This window comes from Diuraphis noxia, unplaced genomic scaffold (assembly GCF_037042655.1).
Source record: "Diuraphis noxia isolate RWA-SAM2 unplaced genomic scaffold, SU_Dnox_SAM2 contig0002, whole genome shotgun sequence".
Taxonomy (NCBI): Eukaryota; Metazoa; Arthropoda; class Insecta; order Hemiptera; family Aphididae; genus Diuraphis; species Diuraphis noxia.
This window is the reverse complement of record NW_028301712.1, coordinates 20329128-20353068: the sequence shown is the minus strand read 5'-3', so window position 1 is coordinate 20353068 and position 23941 is coordinate 20329128. Positions and strand designations below refer to the sequence as shown.

The 23941-nt window shown below is 25.8% G+C and overlaps 2 protein-coding genes across 2 annotated transcripts in view; one reads left to right on the top strand and one right to left on the bottom strand.

Annotated features, from left to right (window-relative positions):
* Nucleotides 1–22407, bottom strand: part of nudC (nuclear distribution C, dynein complex regulator) — a 28374-nt gene extending 5967 nt beyond the window's left edge. The window contains exons 1-5 of the mRNA XM_089219150.1: nucleotides 22068–22407; nucleotides 19751–19831; nucleotides 19490–19672; nucleotides 15110–15268; nucleotides 518–712 (exon numbers count right to left, since the gene is read on the bottom strand). Of these exons, the coding sequence (XP_089075276.1) occupies nucleotides 518–712; nucleotides 15110–15268; nucleotides 19490–19672; nucleotides 19751–19831; nucleotides 22068–22145 (696 nt within the window). The 5' untranslated portion in view covers nucleotides 22146–22407. The remainder of the gene's footprint in view (nucleotides 1–517; nucleotides 713–15109; nucleotides 15269–19489; nucleotides 19673–19750; nucleotides 19832–22067) is intronic.
* On the top strand, nucleotides 6641–14833 carry LOC107162277 (uncharacterized). Its single transcript, XM_015509108.2, has 4 exons — nucleotides 6641–6831; nucleotides 12444–12554; nucleotides 13432–13699; nucleotides 14603–14833. The coding sequence occupies exons 1-4, from the start codon at nucleotides 6781–6783 to the stop codon at nucleotides 14635–14637; spliced, it is 465 nt and encodes a 154-aa protein (XP_015364594.2). The 5' UTR covers nucleotides 6641–6780; the 3' UTR covers nucleotides 14638–14833.
* Nucleotides 22408–23941: the final 1534 nt, after the last annotated feature.

Sequence of the window (23941 nt, the reverse complement as noted above, 5' to 3'; positions counted from 1 at the left end):
TTTACATATATTTGATAGCTATTATAAGATATAATTCAAGAGAATACACGAGGATCCAATACATACACATTTAAAAAAGACACAAATTCGTTAATAATATCCATAATAACTCAACTAAAATATTATGTATGCTTAAATATTTATTAAATTTAAAAGAATAATTATGAGGATTAAAATTGTACATATTCCTTATGGGATCCCAAGGTTAAACTAGACAGGAGGAGGGTAGTTTTTTTAGGTTGTTCAGCTGAAACAAATTTATAGCAGAAAAAATTGCTTCAATATTTTACTTCGAACGTATTTCTGTTAACGAATTGGATTTAGTTGGTACTTTAAGAAAAATTCCCTGTACTTTAATTATAATCTTGGGATAAAAATCAAAAACGGTTATATCACACGTTACAATAATGGATTAGAAATAAACAATTTCTAATTCTTTGGGTTGCAAGTCAAATCCGTTATATGAAGTACTGTAATGATTCAATGAAAAATTGTATATACAATATAAATATATTACCTTTTCAATGTTGATAAGGAATGTTTTTCCGTCTTCAAGTAGCCACGTGGTTTCTTCAAGTTTAATTTCATGCTGCAATTCATCGTCCAATATCGGTGGTTGTCCCTTTATTCCAACGAAAATGTGTTTCTTTTTCAAATTCACGATAACATCACGTGGTCTCAATTTGAATGCAGCTTTAGATGGAATTCTAAGCTGTGAGATAAAACACAACATTAAAGGAGCTCATAATATAATGTACATAGATTTTAAACAAATACTTTAAAATATATGATTAAGACATAAACCGTGCAGAAAATTTCAAGGTTATTATATAAAACATATTATCTATTATGTTTATAATATAGGTGCCTAAATTACAAATGTAACTTCGTCAATCGGCATCGTTATGTAACACATGATCATTAATCAGTAATAAACTAGTAACTATCGAGGTTTGATGGGAAAGAAATATAATTTAATTTAAGTTAGATCCTCATTAGAAAACGTTGGACAAAATAAGATGACAATAAAAATTTAAGTCTTAAAATAGTAGGCTCCTAATCCTGAGAAGAAATTACAGCTTTGATATTAATATAAAAATTATCAACGCATTTCGTAATAAATGTAGTTTTTTTTATTTTTGAGTCATAACTCGAGATGAACGTTTTCAATTACTCGCATTGGATTTTAACCCACAAATTTGAAGTACCAAACTTTAAGATAAATGCCATATTCTCTTCGTCAAGAGGTCTTTCTTATAGCTAAGTTATTATCGATTCCTCCTTAGCAACGAAAAATAAAAACATAAAATATATATATTATAAGTATTAATTCCAAAACTTTCACGCAAAACTCAAAACATCCGATGGCGCACGGTTTTACAATCTAGGAATCAAAACGAAAAATAGGCGTTTAAAACCATGTTTACCACGAGATCTTATACCAGATCAAAGCGAAGACTAAAAATTACTAACTTTAAAATGTCAGTAGGTATAAACCTTTCACAATATCTTAAACTAATTATAATTAGTAATAGAATCTTGTAATTTGTAAACTGACTAGTAACAGCATGCAATACAGACATTTTAATCTTAAAAAAGAAAAAGAAACGATTTAATTGATTTCTAAAAAAAAGAATTATAGGTACAAGACATATTATTGTTATTTATAAAAAAAATGGAAAAAATATATAATTTATATCCATCAAGTTAAAAATTGATTTCAAAGTATTTTACAATTACTCTTTAATTGCTTGCATAATATTATGTTTAATTTTTTAAGTATTTATTTTTATTAAGTAATCAAAAAATTATGTTAAATTAATTTTTAATTCTGAATGTAGTCAATAGATAACCAAACCTACAAAAATACAAATTTATATTCGTGCTTATAATTATACATAAATCAAAAGATAAAATATATAGCTAACAAATAATTTTCAAAGGACTACCTATAATTATAAGCTATTTAATTATTACAAGTGAACATTTTTTTTCTGATTTTTGGTACATTTCTAACTATTTAAAATATGTGCACTTAAACACTACTCAACATTACTCCAAAACATTTAACTATTTATACAATCATCAATAAAATAATTTGTGACTGTCTACGTAATAAATATATTTTTTCAAATAAATAAATTCAGCTGCACTAAAATTAATTTAATTCGCAAAAAGTAATATATATTACGTTTTATGGAATTAGCATAAAAAAATTATTAATATAAATATAACATTTGAAACTATAAGGAAACACTAAATATCAAGTATAGTAAAGTACCTATTTTTTAATTATTATCAAACAATCACGAACCAATGATTACGTATAAAAAATAGATGTATTAAACCTAAAAACGTGAATAATAATAGTCAATTACTATTTTTAAGATCCAGTTAGCAAAACAGTTAATGTAGCCAATTACGACTTAGTTATAAGTACACTACTTAGTTTTGACATCAGATAATTCGTAAATAGTAATTAATATGAAATCAATATAATATGATAAGACTGTAATAACTAATAGCATAAACATAGTTTATTTGTAATATACGCGCTACACATACATAAGTAGATACTATTAGTATGAGTCATTCATTCAATTTTTAAAAAAACGCCTGTTGGTCATCTATACTTTTGTAAGAATTATTATTATTATTATTCACGATTCATAAAATGATCATAATATCATGTATATTATCAACATTATACAGATATAATTTGAAAAAAACGTATCTCATAATAATTATAATAAGATATCTATAAATTGTTCATCCATTGAAGATCACAGTGTTGATTTCTGGCATTCCCAAATGGAGTTTCTCTACAAACTCCATAAACCCAACGTCACTACCAAAATAAAAAAAGTCGTGACCAATAAAGAATGTGTTTTTGAAAGATAGCAACGACGTCTTGACAGTTTCTTCGCGACCTTGTCAAAGATTAGGGATTACCCAAACGATCATGAAAAATCCATAGGCGCTTAGCCGAAAGACTAATGCATGACAAACAAAACGTATATACTTATAACATAATGATAATATATAGCCAACATTCCCGAATTTACTTTTACTCATATAGTTTTCACATCATATACATCATGAGTGAATATATTTTTTAGCTTAACGATTAATATTCATATCCCTAATAAACATGATCCATGAACGCGGCAACGCGCGTAGAAAAATTAAATATCTAAGTATTTGACACTATTTTGTAATTAGTTAGTTATGAATCGTCACATTGTTGATAAATTAATAATAACTTAAATAACGTTAACTTGTCGGGTAGGTACAGTATTATTACAAGAATATTTTAAATTAAGTGTATAGTTTAATACTATTATAGTAGATGAGGTACTATAAATTAATTAACTACCAAAGAATTAATCAATAATCAGTGTAATAATAATGCCGACCTCAGTCCAATTCAAAAATAATATTGTTTAGTATTAAAGATTGGTCAATTATAAAACAATTAGTTGTTCGATAACAAGAAGGTGTAACCAAATAATAACCACATATTAAATATATTGCTCCTATATATCTTTAAAGCGATCATTACGCGTTACACCCGAGACAGAAAGATGTCTATAATACTTAAAATGTTAACATAAACTAAATTAATTTATTATGTGGATTTTTTTATAATATCTGCAATAACCAGATCAATAAAGGATTAACTTTCCTTTGAAAAACAAAAACACGATTGGTGAAAATGAACGACCAGCTAAAATTAATAACGTGACTAGAGTTTGATAATTACAAAAAACAAACGGTCCTAAACAAACAAAAACCCGTCTGTCCATAAATGTCACGTTCCCCTTTTGGATCACGTTCTTTTGACGTGCAAAAACTTGGCAAAATATAATTACAATACTTTAATAACACAATTTAGAAAATTAATTTTCTTAATCATATATAGAAAATATGAATTGTTTACATAATAATTATATTGAATAGTTTATTAAACACATTTTAACAGAAACTTAAGGTCAAACAATAGTTAATAAATATAATTATAGGTTAGAATCTAAATGATCTAACCACTGATAATATAAACATAATAACCTGTTCATGTCATAATTTAATTTTGTAAACTAATAACATTATTATTTCAATTTTCAATACTAATAATTTAACAATTTTAAATTAAAATTTTTTTTATAATAAGACATTCCTAGCCTATAAAGGCTATCTACATTATGTTATTTATCCATAGATGTAGATTCTACATCTATGGATAAATAACATAATTTTTTTTTGACTTATTTTAACATGATATAAGTATTTACAATTACAATTAAGAGCGATAATTTTAAATTAAACATTAAGTACTGTGTTAAATATTTATTAAATATCCAAAGCCTAACTCAGATAGCAAGGTATTGATGCTGTCTCTGTTGATAATTTTCATAACTATAGGTAAAAAAATTACAAAAAAAAAAAATGCTTGACTAAATCTTTTATGGCAACAAAACATCATCAATAAAGTGACCTTTATTTAGCATTTACAACATACAAAAAAAGCATTAATAAAATAACAAATGTCAATAATTTTAATAGTTTTCTTGTAAATTATATAAATTTAGTAATTATTAATTTGTATTCAACTCGGCACCAAAACAAATGGTAATGATAAGGGTTATTGACAACAATATTGCTTAGTTATAATTGATAGTTTTAAGTTGTAACATGATAAATTCCGTTTTATAATTTTAATAAAATTGATGCACCATAAATAAAATTCATATTTTAATATTTTTTTTTATTATTTGATATACATAACTAAAAGAAAATTTATAATAAAACAATATGAGAAAATAAACATCTCTATAATACTATTTTAACGAGTAGTTTTCAAAACATAGAAAATGATTATCTACATGAATATAACTTAAACAGCTTAATTAATTTTCGTAGTATTATTTTAAATTTAATAAATATTAGATAAGATAAAAAAAAATTAACTTTAGTTATTTTAACTTAGTTTCAAATAGATACTCTTTTCGATTATTTTTTTAAAAATATTTTCTTATTTAAACTAGTTGTATACATTCATTTTTCTTCAACTCACTAATACGAAAAATAATTCTTTCCACAGGTTTACTGGTTAAACTTAATAACGATTATCTTAAAAAATATTACTATTTTTGAGAATAAATTTATTTTACAAGTTATTGTTCAAATGATCACTATTAGCACACATAATACCTATATATAATTATACAACATATATTAAATTCTGTAAACTATTAAGAAAATTAATTACTATAAATAAATATTTCAAATTTTACAAAACTACAGGGTTATTTATTTATTGGTTGATATCATGCCGCGCTCATTGAATCTTGGAGATAAGGATAATAAATAGATTAATATCTAATTCTATATGTGGATCTATGATGGCAATTTGCATTGTTTTTTTTTTTTATTATTATCTATTCTGATGGTTGAAGATTAGTAAGTTAAAGGGAAGACAGGGGAGTGAAGGGGGCATTGGGCCAGGCCGCGCATATTGTATTGGCATACATTTATCCAGCCTTCAAGTAATAAACTTAAATTTGGCATAAACCCGTTAGTATATTCGTCCCCCTGATGAAAAAAAAATGAAAAAATATTAAAGCTTTTCTGTATTATCACAAACTCAAAATGAACGTAGGTAATATCATTATTTTATTTTTGGGAAATGCTAATAAACAATTAAAAATTCACAAAAATTAATACAGTTTAAACAATAGTTCAGGTCACATACACGATACCATACAAAGTAAACATATTTAATTATTAAAAATTATAATCAAGATTTAAAATGCAGGTACTTAAAAAATGTTTTCATTCAGGAATATTCCGGGTTAATTTAATAAATTTCCATTTTGAGACTATTACTAGACTTAACTAATAACATTATTCTAGACGAAACTTTTAATAAATTTGCTATTATTTAGTAGTAATTACTATCGATAAGAAAATTATGTTTAATACTTCAAATTTATTTTAATGTAATAAAAAATAAAAAATTACATTTTTTTCCAAGAATAATAATGTAATCTAATTATTGGTAATATGAAATTCTGAGGGGTATGAGGCAACTGGCAAGTACCCTAAGGCTATGCAAATGGTTCTAGTTTCGCCAATGGTACAACCAATGAACCAACCGAATTGATATAAAAAATATATATATAACTATATAATATAAACTATACCCTTATAAATAGATACTGATCCACCAATCTATTAGATTCAATGGATTCGTTACAGTAATCTACCTAATGATGCCATATTGCCATGACTCGTGTATACACAAAATCTACCAAGCATATGCAGCAAAAATGAATACTCCTGTTTTTTTTATAGTTTTAAATAATAATTTATCTGGAGAAAAAACAAAATATTAAAATGTATGTATTTACTATTTACATCGTAGTAATTGACAGTATTATATAAAATAATTCTACACATGTATAGAGGGAAAAATAATATTGTACATACGTCTTCTAGTATAAGTAATTTTTGAAATCGCTGTAGAACACCGAGAGCTTATGAATTTGAAGTTCAATATCAAGATCAACTAATATTCCCACTCCGCCAAGATATCTTGGTATTATAATGACTGTAATATAAAATACCCAAGCGCTCTATTAAGCAGTGCATGTGATGTTTCGCCGGCTACGAGGAATTATCAACATCGCCAACGAGTGTCTAGTGATGTGCGCGCGTAGTTTATTTTAAAAAGAAAAGGCCACTACCCCAAGAGCAGGAAGTTTTCTTTTTAAAATAACTATGAGTCCAAAAGTAGATAGCGTTATTGATATTGACAACACTGTTATTGATGTAAGTACTCTTCTCTTAAATATTTTAATATCTAACCAAATGATAAAAATTTATTAGACTTTAGTCAGAATGGCTTAATTAAATATCGTGATAATAAGTCTCAACTTTCGAAAAAATTCACAAGTACCTACGTAGCTTTACAATTAAATTGATCTATCGTATATAAGAGAAAATTATACTAGACTATACCTTTTAGGTAAATTATACTTTTAAACACACGATTTAACTATAATTTAAAAACATATGAACAATTAAAATTAACCAACCTTATCAAATAAATTAAAAACTTTTAAGTAATTACTTTAATGATAATCATACTAATATTTTAAATTTTAATGATTTATGAACAAATATAATATAGAATACACACAAAACCATTAGTTTTAATGGAAATAATTTATTTCGAACACAAAGCAAGCAATAATACTTGTACTAACCTATATGTACAAACAATTATGTATTTGTAATTATATTTCAGTAAATACATTTTTAATTTTTAATTTATTCTAAATTGTACCTATACTAGGTACACATTAAAATAATATATTGTAATAAATCTGAATGAAGAAAATCGAAGCACCCAATACTTAATAAGTACAATAATTTATGGAAAAATTGATAACAATAATTTGTACTTTTTTACTCATTAAAAACTTTATACAATCATTATTGAATATATAAAAATAGTCTTTTAATTCAGTACTTTCGAATACTGAAAATAGTATATTGTTTATTTGTAATTTAGGTACTGCATAAAAGAAACTTTTTCTACTTTAAATTAAATTATATACAACTATACAAATAAATATATTTATGTAGCATGTATCACGAAGATATATATATGGTCCATGTGTCTATTATATAGTATATGCATCAGAACTTTGTGATACACCCTATATAAACTTGGGTAATGTACCATACTCACTCAGTTCTAAGTACATAATAATAATAATTTATGGGATGTTGAAGCCTTTTATTCCAATAAAAAAAAAAAATAATAATAATTGATGTTAACATGAATTGTTTTTAAAACTAAATATTGAAAACTGTTGTTAAAATATTTTAAACATTTTTTAATTTCTAGCAGTTATTTTCTACAACAGTAAATTATTACAAATATATTATAGTATAGACTTATATAATATATGGTCAAATCAACAGTTTAACATTCAAATTACCTCAGAATTATATATTCTGTGTAATTGATTAATTTTGTTTTACTATTAGTAGAATATAAATAAGTACAATATTTTGAGCAATGTGTTTAAAAAAATATTGTGAAAGACACATAAGATGTAATAATACATAATTAATTTACTTGAAATAACTGCCAGTTAAAAAAAAGTTTGATAATATTTAATTAAAAAAATAACTGACTATAGCTTGTTTTGAAATTTTAAAAACAACAGTTTATATTGAATTTAGTTCATTTAATATTTTTATAGTACGTTAAGAATACATTTAAATATTTTTTTTTTTTAACTAACGTAAGTACTTATCCGTTTACGCATGACTGAAAAAACCTTGATATTTGCTATGATTTTCATACAATTATACAAAGAAATTGACTAAGAAATTAAACATAAATTAAATAATAATATCTTACGAAAAATTCAATCAAATCAGTTTTCATTTAAGATCAGTGGTTAACTGGTATAATACCTATAGTTGTAATAATAATGACCGTGAACTTACGTCTAAAATGACATGATTTTAGAGTATAAATTGCGCAAATATATTATTACAAAAAAATATAGATATAAATATATGACCTTGCACCGAAACCAGATCTCTTGAACTCTATTGATCCGCCTTCGTATCCGGATTTGTATCCGTGTTCTTAAGAGAGCCTAAATAATCACATATACCGTGTGGAGTGAACCTACTGTAACTGTAAAGAATTTTGCATATTCCTAGATTGCATGACATATTGACATGGCTCCAGGATACGATGTATAAATTATTCATTTTTATTATATCATATCCCACCCACTAATCTAATAATAACGTATTTATTCAAGTATAAATATCAAACTTAAATTTATATCATTATACAAAACTAAAAACATTAATTTCGGACATAATCTTTTACCATGTCGTATAATTTAGAAAGACGGTTAAAAATATCAACATTTTCATAAACTTACTTAAAAACTCTAAAGCATTTATATAAAATTTCCAAATAAAACAAGTGCGTATAATCCTCATTCCTACATACGTAATACATTACTATATAGTCCTAATAAATACTAAAGAATTTGATGAATAATATTATATGAATCGTTGACAAAATATAAATTTTAAATAATTTATAAATTCAAAAAAAACTATTATCAACTATAAAATAGTTCATATTATATGCTAAACTAGATATTATATGCTAGCAACCGCGATTGTCAATCTTCCTATAAAATCAAAAATGTTTGAAATTCATCAACAAAATTGTCTGCAATCTTAATCAGTTCATAAAAATGCATTGCTGATTTTCATTCTTTAAATGATAATGTATATCCGGCAGTAGATAGACCCAATAATAATAATTAATAACATAAATAATAATTGCTCAAAAATGATCATCAAAATGTCATTTTAAAACAATTAAAAAAAAAAACTTATGTATAATACATAATGTTTGATTATAGATAAAAAATATTAAGATTTTTAATTTTACCTTTTAAGAGGACGCATGTGGATGTAGCATTGTCTACGTCTAACAAACATAAAACATAGCAAAATGTATATCTGAATAATCAATTTAACTCTGTTATGTTTAATATCAGATAGAGTGAATTGTCATTTCATACTACGAAATTTTCAAGTAAGTATATTTTCTAGTGAATCTCAAAGTTTTTCTATATTTTAATTTTAAGCGAGTAATGATCGTTTAAAAATAACCTAAGAGATTCATTAGATTATGTTTTAACTAGGGAAGTTGATAATATGACAATTTACTCTAATATATCAAACATAATAGAATTAAATGGATTAACTTATAAGTGTTTAAGACGGAGACAACGTATGCTGGTAGCGTCCTCTTATTGTTTATTTTACAGTAAGTTTTGTATTATATAATATATTATTAAGGTAATATATCTGATATACAATATTATATCATATTATAATAATATTTTAATTCTATTAATTGTTTTAATAATTATTGATAAACTGATAATATATTTTATAAGTTATTATGCTTATGACAATGAAATTTAGTAAAAACACAATAATCTTATGTACGGCCACTCGGAATAAAAATAAATAACATGAAATGGCAATGAAATTGCATTATTCGCACTATCTTCATTTCATAGAGACAATAATGGTCAAATAGACCCTTTTTATTCTCAAACAGTGCTGTTATATAAGTAACTCGGCATACCATAGCCTCCAGTGTATCATCGGTATAAATTGTAAACATAATAAATAAACCTATATGATAACTGTTAATCACAAGTCTATATTTATATTAATACAACATAATTTATAAATTATAGGGAACAAATGAAAGATACCTGTTTATAGATTTTATGATATTATTAATTTTTAAATTAGACGATAGGTCTGGCATCCCGGTCTTCTTTATAAACAAAAATCGTTCCTACCCCCATCATACTACCTTTTTTTAAAATCATACCTCAACGAACGTTACTTCTTTGTCAGGTCAGGAACCGAATACTCCAGTATATCCCCAATAAAAGCTGGTGTTCCTCAAGGCGCTGTTGTATCTCCAACTCTTTTTAATTTATACTCTGCAGATCAACCCACTAATCCGAATACACAAATAGCTGAATATGCCGACGACAAAGCAATATATGCCACCCACACCGATTCTGACATGGTTTCAACTACTCTCCAAAGACACCTAAATGATCTATCACACTGGTACTCCCTCTGGCGCGTCAAAATTAATGAAAACAAATCTGTACACACCACCTTTGCTCTTCGCCACAGACAACCTCCTCCGGTACATATAAACGGCAAACCAATACCAAACTCCGACACAGCCAAATATCTAGGTCTAACCTTCGACAAACGTCTAACATGGGCTAAACACATACACACAACAAAATTAAAATTAAATCAACGACTCTACTCTCTCAGACCTATTCTCGGTAAATTCTCAAAATTATCCCTTAAAACAAAAATTCATATATATAATCTTCTTCTTAAGCCTATCTGGCTCTATGGCATACAGCTCTGGGGCACGGCAAAAATATCAAATACAAAAAAAATACAAGTGTTTCAATCAAAAATCCTCCGACTCATAACCAATGCTCCTCCTTATATTTCAAACCACACACTTCATACAGATCTTCACATTCCGAAAGTCACTGATACAGCCAAGCTATACTACTCAAAATTTAGGAATCGCCTTCAAAATCACCCTAATCCCCATATAAAAAAGTTATTATCCATCTCCATCCCAGGAAATCCCACCAGGAGACTAAAACGACAATGGCCCCGTGACCTCATAAAGTAAACATAATATGAATACACCTAAATAATTGTAAATTCAAGTCGAAGTACCTTCACTGGACGGTTTCTTCTCGCAAGACATTCAAGCTATTGCACTTAATTAAACATACATTATGCTTATTGTACTTTTTTTGTAGTATAGATTGTATAAATTCTAGATTAAAAATAAAAAATAAAAAAAATAAAAAAAAAATTAGACGATACTCGACAACTCGGTAGATATATGGTTCAAAATTAAAATTTTTGTGAGGAACAAACATTTTACAATGTTTTATTTGATGCCAATACAAAACATAAAAATAAGTTTTATAAGAAGGCACCATCAAACAATTAGGGTACAAATCACAGAATATAAATTACATGGAATATTATATATATTTTTTTTTTCATAATCGTTTTTACGGAAAATCATAAAATGTCCGCTATAGAAAAAATTAAAATGTATAATTACTTTTAAATATTCATAAAATATTTATCTGATACATGTGTAATATTATACTCATAGTTGCCAAAAAATAAGTTAAATTAAAATGTTTAAATATATGCGCTCTTTAAAAACAAAAAAATGAATGATAATAGTTATCACAAATTATGACAATATTATTGGCACCAGATACGTGTTTATATTTTATATAGGGGCGTATTTTCGTAATTAAAATAAAAACACTAGTTAATTAAAGACATAACTAAGAAATTATTGAAATTCCATACATGTAACGACTAACGAGTTATACAATTTTTATGTATCAAAAATTTAATAATAGAACAATATTTTATTTACACATTGTCAGAAAATAACATTAAAACCGGATAACTCAATACCCGAAGGCGTTAAAAATTAGATTATATAGTCCTGAAAATTGCAATATAGGTATGACCCGGACCTTGAAACTTGACTGCAAAAAATCCTGTTCAAATATTACATAACCCGCATATAAGCGTTATTACTTCTTATTACAAATACCTTATAGGTAGGTATCATGATTCATGAGTCGCAACGAGGTGTATTGTTTTAGACGACGCCCATCAATAACCTTGATCTTCAATAATCATAAGATTACATTCTTCGTTTATACATACTATATTTTTGTATTCAACATACTTTATTAATTCATGTTAACTTTTAAACCATGTAGGTGTACAGATGGTCTATACCAAGACCATCATTTTCGTCATCGAAGCAAGAAAATTCCAGTGACAAATCGCAGCTAGACTCATCCACATCGCCTAATCAACTAAGCATAAAGGTAAACTATCCTCAAATTCACAGAGTTATTTATAAACAATTATACGTTTTAATTTATTATTCATGATTAAATTAGACTACAAATTCTAATGACCAATGCTACCAAAGTTGTTTAAAAAACTCAATTAAAATGTTATAATAATTTTACATTTTAATAATTATTGTGGTTTGTACAACAAAAATCTGTTTTTTATTAATTTAAAAATTTTATGAAACTATCAACATAATATATTATAATAGTACTTAAGTGATAGTAATATAGTATATAATTAAATAAACATATTCAATGACAACACAAACCGTATTGATTAAAAGCAATTATTATTCAGAGCATAAAGATCAGAAATGCATTATAAAAAAATGTACAACCTTATGTTTCATTGTTCATTAAATATAATAATTTATTATTACATTGGATAGTTAACTCTAACTTAATCAACAAATATTAATAAATTATTTAGATTATACGTTTTTTTTATAAAAGAAAAAACTAGAAATAATTATATTATAAGTACTATTCAATTAAATAACATTGGCTAATAAATATGCTTTTTACATTTTAGTCACTAAAATCTAAGTTTTAAAACATTTAATAAATAATTTATATTATATAGATTTTAAAAAAAATGGAATATATATTATATTAATCATTAATTCAACAAACTGCCCAAGTAATTGACTTTTTTAAACTACATTAATTTAAATGATTAACTCTTTTAAGCACATTGGATGTTTTATTTCCAATAGTTTACTCAAAATGAATTATTGTACAAATTTAAATTTGCCTAAATTTTTTGATCAGAAAAATAAAAAAAAATTATTTTTTATAAAGTATAGTTAAAACCATGTTCTAATACTACATTAATTTTTAATTTTAGAGCAAATCATCTACAACTTCAATGTTACTACTATGTGCTGAAAACTTAGATGCCCATAACAAATATATTGATCGAAACAATGATTTAGATACTTTATCAATAGCATCATCCAACCATTTTACAATTGTTAATGGTGTAGGGCATAATCGACATAAGTCAAGAAAGCCTACCACATGTTGTTGTGAACGACATCAACTTACTGTATTGGTCATTTCTATGACAATAGTTTTCTTCCTAACAATTGTATACTGCATCTACTATGTTCACAGTAAGTTTTTAAGAATACAAGTATTATGCTAAAAAGATGCATAATGTGAAATAAGTTATTAATAAGTAATATATTTGCATTATGAAATAAAATTGTGCGTACATTTTAATGAAACTTATACACTAACTCACCAAAAAAAAGTAGTGTTTTTAGCATATCCTAGAAAAAATAACTATGAATTTAATCAGTTTTTAAAATTAAAAGCTACAAATGTTTATTTTTCTTCCTTATTAGTATAAATACATAAAAAGTCACCACTTGGATACTTAGGTTAAGAAAAAAATATTTTTTCCCACTAATCTCAATCCTCTATGCTAGCATAATTTTACACTACCATTAATACTGTGTATTTAATTCCTAACCTGACTGGTTTATCATCACCTAGCCGGAATCACTGAAGCTATAAATATGACAATTTATCAGTGGTTTCGTTTTATAATGTAGAAATCCATTAAAAAGGTGTAGTCCTCATACAAAAATGTTGAGATTCAATTTTTTTTTTTAATGCATCAAATTGTAGCTTATATACTCAAAAACTACTAAATTGATTTCAACGAAATACTAAGAGATGCTTAAAAATATCAAAAAAGTATAAACTACATTAAAAAATATACCGAGTATCAAATCCAATTTTGTGGCATGTGGTTACTCATCTAGTTTGAATTATTTCACAAAGCTAGGACCACTGATACCAACTTACTCATTAACTGAAGTACATATATCTATATGGTGCTATATATTATATTTGCTAATTTTTCTTAGACAAATTCGGATTTTACAACTAAGCTATTTTTTCACAGCTCGAATTTTACCAATAATAACATATTTTGTACTTGTACTTTAAACTTTCTAGTAAGATAAACAATGTCTTAATAATGTGATTATTATATATATGTTTTTTAGGACGTGCAATATACAGTACAAACAGCTTTGCTTAAAAAACAAGTCATTCACTTTATCAATATTACAAAGATCCCAAAGATATATGAACTAAAAAAATGGAATATCATAAATTATAATTTATAAATCATGAAGTATACGATAATTATAAATATGTATGTATGATTGTATGTACCTTCAGATTTTTATTTAAATTATTGTATTGAATAAATTGATAAGAATTTAATATTAAAATTGGTTTTTTATTACAACATTCAAAATATCTTCAGTGTAGACCATCAATTTTGTAAATAGATGTTATATACAAAAAATAAATATGTATATTGTACCCATATACACTTTCAAAAAATAGCTATTTGACTATAATTCTAGGTGAAAATACAACACCATCAATCTTGTAACTATATTTTATAGACACGGTTTTAGTCTATATCATAAAAATTTTTATTATACAAAAAAAAATTAACTGCAAAACAAGTTAACTAAAAAAAAAATTAAAAATAAACTTACTTCAATATCAGATAATGTTTGAGTCCATCTGTAATTAGGTAAATCACAACCATTGCCTGCATTTGGTTTCAATTTTCCTTTTTCTTTTGGATCATCTTCGTCTTCTTCAATTGGTTGTGATAATTCATTTGTTTCACCAGAATTTTTTAAGTCTTTTTTCTAAAACAAATAACTCAGTATAATATATAGAACACAAGATTAAAAAGTCACATTACGTCATGTATGCAAAAAGTTTACAGCAACATTAATACAATCTTCAGTAGTTATAATTCATCTAAATTGGATTGCATAGGTTAGGTAAGCTAGATTTTTTAAAGTGTTGTTAGGAACATTACAATAAAACACATTGTCTTAATTTATTAGACACCTAATTAAAAATTATTATTATAATCAGTGGGAAAATATAAAAATTAATTAATTTTATTTAATAATCTAAAACAATGTTAAAATTTAATCAACATCTCTATAAATAAAGGATTCTAAGATTTCTTTTAATTTACAATCTATATACAAATATTACAATAAGCAAATTTGATGTTTACAATAGGATTAAAATAACATGAGTAATGTGTAAAGGAAGTATACCTATATCTCTTACTAATTTAATAAGTCTCTACACCATTTACGCCTTAGCCTGCGTAGTGGCTTTTAGGAAGGTAATGGGAGACATGCGAGATATTAAAGTATTTCTATGCATTCTTAAATTTTGGTGGAAGCGTTTGAACATTATTTTGGCTAGTTCAGTAGTAGTACTTTTTTAGGTCATTGTGAACAGAAAGATTTGAAACATACCACGAGGCGTGGATTAGTAGCCTCAACGCTATTGATTGAAATACCTAAATTGATTGGATGTTTGAAGGTTTAGCAGAACCTCAGATTGTGATTCCATAAATCCAAACATCAGCTAATTGAGAAGCAAAAATATTAGCTTTTTCTTTATGGGTAATTGATAGTAGTTCATTTTTTTGTTAAAGAGGTGAAATTTTTTCTTTGTGTTAGCTAAGTCTTTTGGTTGCTTTCCAAAGTGAGCCATTATTTGGTTGTATTAGAAATAAGCACATGCACTATCATCAAATCATCACCTTAACATCCATTCTATAGTTTGTAGAAAAGTCGACAAGAATAAACATGACGCACTGACACAATTACCAGCTACTTATAACCTATTGTTTAATGACTTACGTTAAATTTTTTTTTTTTTTAATTATCCCGCGGCAACTAAGGCCATTGGAAAGGGGGTAGTACTGTAGGTTTTTATGGAACTATAGGTTGGTTTTACACGTGGGTGAGAATTTTGGCAGAATTTCTATTGGGGCACCCGTAGGTTTCTGCCATGCCCCGGAGTGGGGGATGGCGGCACTTGTTCTCCGGACACCGTGACTTGCCCGGAGAAAAATGCCGCCCAATGGTTCGAGGATCAAACCTGGTCCGGCTGAGCCACAGCCGACGCGGTAGACCACTCTATGGTCATGACTAGGCCATGTTATCATAATTTTTTGTCCAATTTCTTAATTTCATAATTTTAGGACTTTAGGTTCACTTCACAATAACATTGATATAATACTTAGATACTTAAAAATAGATTACCAATTTAGCTGTTCAGTAAAGACACAGATATTGAAATTTCTATTCAAATCAAAGTTTGTAATAGGTATGTACTATGTGTCTATGTATACATTTTGTCAAACAAATATATATTTTACCATTGAAATATAAAAACATTAATGATACTTATCTCTTATCACGACTACGTTTCGTTACGTGACGTAACTTAAAATAATGGATTAAAAATTATTAAAACTAATATAAAAACTAGGAACAAAATTCAAAATTAGAAATTAATAATTAACTCAAAGAGGAAAATCTTCAACTATTCAATTTAAAATGCCTATAAATAGATTATTGTGTTTTTGACGCCATATGATTTCAACCAGATAACTGTCAACATTTAAGTCGTAATTAGAGGATCCTTACAACCTTTTGACACTCTGTATGAGAGCACCAGTTTGAAAGTCAACAAAATTGACAATTGTAATAAAAATTAACAGTTAAATGGTTAAAATCAGCATTTCTTAGTTTATCTGTTTATAAATATGCCAAAACTCTGAATAAATAATACCTTGGTTTATATCGTTTTTATTGTCTTTAACTGTCATATCTTTAATTGATACTCGATAAGTATCCACTATTTTTTTTAAATTATTATATAATTTGGCCTAGAAAATTTAAAATTTATCTTAACTGAAAGCTTCACTAATAATGAAATATTTAAAGATATTCATAAAAAAATCAATGTTCCAAACAATATTTATTAAAGCATGGATTTGATATTTTGATAAATAACTTATGTCATTATTCTTAGAAATTAAAGAACATACATGTAATTTGCTTTAATTTGTTCAACTTTCATTCAATTTTTATACTTTTTTTTCACCTGTTATAAAAATATGATTAACAAAATGGCTATCTTGAAAATTTAAAAAACTTCATAGTTATAAATGAATACATTTAAAAAAAAAAAAAAAAAAAATCTTATACCATTCAATCAGAAGTTTTACATTTATTACTGTAAAAAGCTGCATTTAAATATAATATTGACCTTCCATGGATATACTAAAAATGACACAAGACTTTTGGAACACGCTATATAACTTTATAAGTGATTTTTTAAACGGCAACCACAATTATTATGGTTTTGAGATACCATTTCCACAAACATACCAATTATAATTACAAAACATGAATAAATTAGGATATTGCAATCATTTAAAACCACATAACTGCAACAAACAGATAATAGCTTCAAAATTATAAACATATCGCTTTATGAAACATATTTGAATTAAATGATTTGTATAAAATGTATATATAATATATATATATATATATATATATATATATATATATATATGTATAAATATTTATTTATTTGAAATTTATAAACAATGAACATGCATGAATTGGATTAAAATTGAAAAAATTATTTTAATTGTTGCAATTTTATATAATAATAGAATAAAATAATTTATACAGTAGAAATCACTTATTAGGAACACTTTGGAACCAAGGTGAAATGCGTAAATTAACCGATTGTTTTCAATAAGCAATTGGTTTGATTCGTATTATGAAAAATAAATTGTATTCAATACATATGTATTTGAAAATATATATAATTAACTATGTATGTATATATTTTACCATATTATTTAAAAAAAGTATCTATCGATGTTTGTTTCCTGCATAGATACAGTAAAAATAAATGTAACAATAGCAAAGATAAGATTAAAGTACATTAGTTATTGCCGGATAATCAGTGCATATGTCAACTGACCTTAGCCTAATTATTTCAAATTACCGATGCGATATTTCAATAATCGGATTTATTGTTAATGTTCTAATACCCGACCAATCTATCCCAGGACAATTTGTTTCAATGATACGATTGTATCAATTATCTGTGTTCCTATTAAGCAGCTTCTACTGTGGTCATTAAGGATATTTAATACCAATCATTTTTTTTTTCACAAAATCATGAACTAGAAACAACAAACAATTATATAGAAACTTTGTACCATGAAAAAATAACAAATATGTATGAAGCGCTACCTTTATTCATCATATAAATTAAATGAAGATTAAGTAAGTCCTGTATGTTTAATTCAGTCTATTTCACCTTAATCCATATTAAAATTTTTCCTTTTTTTTGTCCATAATTCTCACAAATGTTGGCTCTTATTAACCACTTAACTTTTATTTTAAAATGAAAAAAATACAGAATTTTTGAACCCTAATTAACAGAATTGAAAAAAAAAATCATAAAAGAAAAACTCTTATGTTAACTTTATCACTAACTGTAGACAAATTATTTTCAGATTACTAGTTTTACCAGAATTGCAAAAAGTATATGCTGTTTAGCTAACAATACATGCACACATTTAAAGAATTGCCTATAGGTACTCCTTAAAAACGGTCAATATCTAAAACCTTAAAATTAAATCCTACATGACTTATGAGTCAAAAATGTTCTTCTTTAACATTAAAATTAATTACATACCAATTAATTGTAAGAACTACTTAAAACAGTATCTTATAACATAACAATTTGGTTGAACACTATTCTAATTTATTTTTAACAAAGTAATTCTAATTTATTTTTAACAAAGTAAGCAATCTTTAAAGCCAATCACTATTTTTTTTAAGGTTGAAAGATAGATTTCAGTTATTTGATAACATTTAAAATGCAAATAACATAAAACTATGTGAATTAAAATTACAATAGCAACATTAATAATTCTGATTATTATTGTCGTAAGTAAACAATATAGACATACAAATAGAAAAATTTGATAAAATATGCATGTATTTTTTAACATTTCTTACCAAATCTAACTCTTTTTGGAGTTGGTCAGCTTCTTCATCAGTTAATTCTTTTAGTTTAGGCTTAGTCTCTAATTCTTTCTCCTTTTGTAATCTTTTCAAAGCTTCTAATTTACGCTTTTCATCTATTGCACGTTTTTCTTTCAGAGCAATATCACGATGTCTTTTAAATACTGACATTAACATCTAAAATATTAATATATTATACATATAATATATATAGGTATATTAACTTTAATATTTAATGCTTTTTTAATAATATACTTGTTCAGAAGCTTTTTCATCAGGACTTCCAATAAAGAAATCAGTTTTTCGACCCAGAAAACTAAAAAATGTATCCAAAAGCTAAAACAAAATAAAAAAAATTAATCTAAGTAAAAATATTTTAGTAGAATAATATACTGAGCAATTTTAAATGAAATAATGTACCTTTAATACAGTCAGATAACTTTAAAATGAATTTTATGAAGTATATTTTTGATAAAATCAAAAAATAGTAATAACTAGGAATATAATTTATATATATGCCATACAATAAAATAAATAGTAAAATATGCTTTTAATTTAGTCGAAATATGATAAAATATACAATGAAATTATCATTTAAATAACCATTTAATTTAGTATTATACTCAAATAAATCCACAGAATCTTTAATAAATTTCATAATTTTAATGTAATTTGAATTTTATTAATACTCCTTGACTGAGATATGTTTACTTACTCAACTAAAATCTCTTTCATTTGCTTATAATTGTTAATATTTTAGACTCTGAAGTGATGATTGTATAAGTTTTACAATGTAATTTTTTTATTTTGTGTGCTAGTATTTTCAAAAGAAGGAAAATATAACTTAAAGGGTAGTTTTTGTTTATATTTCATCAACTTATAAACACTTGAGAATTTAAACTTTTTTTCTATAAATGTTGAAAGCTTTAAAATTAGATCTCTCATAAGTTGATCTTATAGCGATTTAAAAATGTTAAAAATACATAAGCTCAATTTTTTTTGATATAGTTGCCTAAATATAATAATATTATATATTTCAAGAATAAATAAGTACTTTTGTATTAACTTCAATCATGTTAGTTAGGGTTAAAAAAAATAATAACCAATAAAAAACATTTAAAATGTGAAAAAAGGCTAAAATAGCATTTAGTTTAAATGAAAAGCAATTACAAAATGTACCTATTAAATTTTTTTTTATTGTATACAATGATATATCATTGAATTAAAATTTAACACATCCATAATTTTCCCTACTCAATACAGCAGTACATGACATCTATATACTATTAGGAAGGTTTTGTACCCATATTGCCTCCGTTTTATTTAAGTGCTCAATATAGTAAATTGTACACTCAGAAAAATCCATTTTACTCAATTAATATTGATATTAAACAGTAGTTATCAACCATCATATTTACAAGTATGAAATTGAAGTATGATTATTATCTTCACATAGGCTTGCTTTTGTAATAACTAATAAAATAACATACTTCTAGTATTTAATAGTTAAAACAGTTTATTTAAAAAAATCACACGAACTTAGCGAGACTGATACGACGACGACGCGCACTATACGGCGTTCGATCGACAACTAACTACATAATAATAATGCTGATAATAAAATATATCTTACACTTTTATATTTTGATTTTAAAGCCAGTTATATTCTTTTAACATTTTAAATCGTAATAGGTTTATGAATTTACATGATTTAAAGTAAATCTAGGAATTCAAATCTTAAGTTTTATCAACAATGTAGGATAAAATGGTTAAAAAGTCTGTTTTTATTTGCAAACATATGTATATGATTATTATTAAGAGAGAGAAATTAACACTAAGTTGTTTATATATTATAATGCAGACTGTTGGACACAGTAGTATTTGGTAGTTGGAAAAAAATGTTTGACTTACAAAATTTGAGTTTGTCAAACAACTGGCCTCAACTTCATAATATTTTTGCTATAATTCCCTGCTTTATTTTTATTTTTTATAAATACAAACAATACACTACCTATTGTTAAATATAATAATTTACTTGTGTACATCTTTTCACCATCGACTTTTAATTGCAGTGTAACCTCCCCTAACACCTCCCAATAGTAGATATTGGATTGGGAACCAATTACAAACTTTCTACAATCTGAACCCTCTGAGGACACCTCCAAATAGCAGACAAAATATCAGTGACCAAGAAAGCCCAGTATTTAGAAGTTTCATAGTATATTACATATGTTACCATAGTAACAGCAGTCAAATTATTGAATTAACAATAGAAAAATCAATAATATACTGTTATAACAAGTAATGAAATAAAAATTAAATTAAAGTTAAGAAATTTTATCATAATAACAAATTCCCGGACAAATTCCTATGAAAATGAATACATCCCATAAATAACTTACCTAAGTTAAACAAATAAAATATTTTACTACTTTAAAAAAATATTAAATACCTATTATACAATTTAACAACTTTAAACAAATTAACTATTTACTGTTGGAAATATATACTAGTCTCTTCACAAAAAAAAGTTAACTAATCATTTGTTTTAATGATTTTTTATTTTAATTACTTGTTCTACTCCTTTCTCGTGCTGCTGAGCCAATGCCAGAAGCATTGAATCGAACTTTTCTTCATTCCCATTTGACATGATGCAGTATGGATCCAACTAAATCGCTATCAAATATATTGTTTAAAATTAAAAGTCAGTGAACAAAAATTTTTTAACGATCAACAATAACAATAACGATAGAAACGCTGGTCTGCAAATATAACGTGCGCAGTGCGGTTACAAAATGAAAATGGTAAATGGTAAATCACTTATCGTTATCACTTAACATTACAAGTCATGAGGCTTTCGCAGAAGTTGTTGTAGCACCACAGAACAGAATATAATATCAACCACAGAACAGAATATAATATCATTTGTTCTGTGATAATATCAACCACAGAACAATAAACAATATTATAGTGGGGGTGGGAAACAAAATAATTTAACGAACCTCCGTAACGTTCCCATGTGATTATGTGAATAGTGAATGTAACCCACTCACGATCATAAACCTATTAATATTATAATATTAATACTTAGTTAATACTGTTAATAGGTCTATGCTCACGATATTATAGATCATGAGAAATTAGATAGGTTAGGTATCATCACACTATCAAAGTATTACTAGTTTTGCTCAGTATGCGCATATTCTCCTTCACCTCCGGCCGATGTCGCAGTTCTCCACTTCTCATTGGTTGATTTTATTATATATTATATATATTTATGTAAATGGTTGGCAGCCAATAAGAAGTGGAGAACTACGATATAGGTGAAGTAAAGAGCGAAGAATGCGTATCAAAAAACTGTGATGACACCTATCTAATAATTTGTCATGTTATACTGCAGTTATAGTATAGATGGTATAGATGATCTACATCGTGAACTAACGAATTATTTTCTATCGTACTGTTTGATGTTCGTAGTAGTTGACTTTCAAATGTTCGGTGGGTGAATTACATAATTATTAAATTCAAAATACATTAAAGATAAGAGAAAACTAACTACAGTAAAAATTATGGTGATAATATCATAAATCATTATTTATAATGTTATCGTTATAATTAATATAATTTGATTAATTTGGGCGTTATGCCGTTATTAAATCATTGGTAAACATTCATTTTTTTTTTATGGTCCACACTCCGATGGCGGAACGTGTTCCACTAGAATAAGATGCTCTTAAAAGACCGTGGCTAGGAATGTTAATCAGTTTGGTATTCAATGGATAAAGGTTTATCATACTTTTTTGCATGAGGAATGTAAAGTAAAGAACTAGCACACCTTAGAAACTATTACTGAACACGGTCAATTTGGACGGACAAACTGTAGGGGACACCTTGATAATATTACCATACTCAGTTACCCAATAGTCAAGACTCAAGGGTTGTATATGGTATATACTATATACCAATGCACATTAGACAATAGCAACAGATAATCTGTTTTAAAAATTATGTGCTGTCCTTGAAAAGAAACTAAGTAATTTCTGTACCCATCGTTTAAAAAAATCACATTCATGTTTATTTTTTTATAGTACCTATAATAATTGTTTAGTGCTTGGTTGCAATGATAATTATTGGCAAGAATACATTTAATTTAGATTGCCAAAATTACCATAGGCATTCATTATATTTGAGGGGAGTTGTCAATAACTTAAAATTATCATTAAATTATAGTAATATGACAGCAATACACTTGAAATTGAACAATTTTTTTTTTGTCTTATTCATATTATTAACTACTAAATGATTTAATCATTAAATAAGAAATTTGAGAACACGCAATATTAATACATTTAATCAAGTCCTAAAAAATTAATACTAAGGTATTTGAAATATGTTTTTATTATTCAAACGATTACATGCATAGCATACATAGCATGTAAAATACTA

What these genes read in the sequence shown, in the direction of transcription:
- LOC107162277 (XM_015509108.2), top strand. Translation starts at nt 6,781, where the DNA reads ATGAGTCCAAAAGTAGATAGCGTTATTGATATTGACAACACTGTTATT. An exon ending in TTGACAACACTGTTATTGAT is followed by an intron (nt 6,832 to 12,443) that starts GTAAGTACTCTT and finishes TAAACCATGTAG; the next exon opens with GTGTACAGATGGTCTATACC. An exon ending in CTAATCAACTAAGCATAAAG is followed by an intron (nt 12,555 to 13,431) that starts GTAAACTATCCT and finishes TTTTAATTTTAG; the next exon opens with AGCAAATCATCTACAACTTC.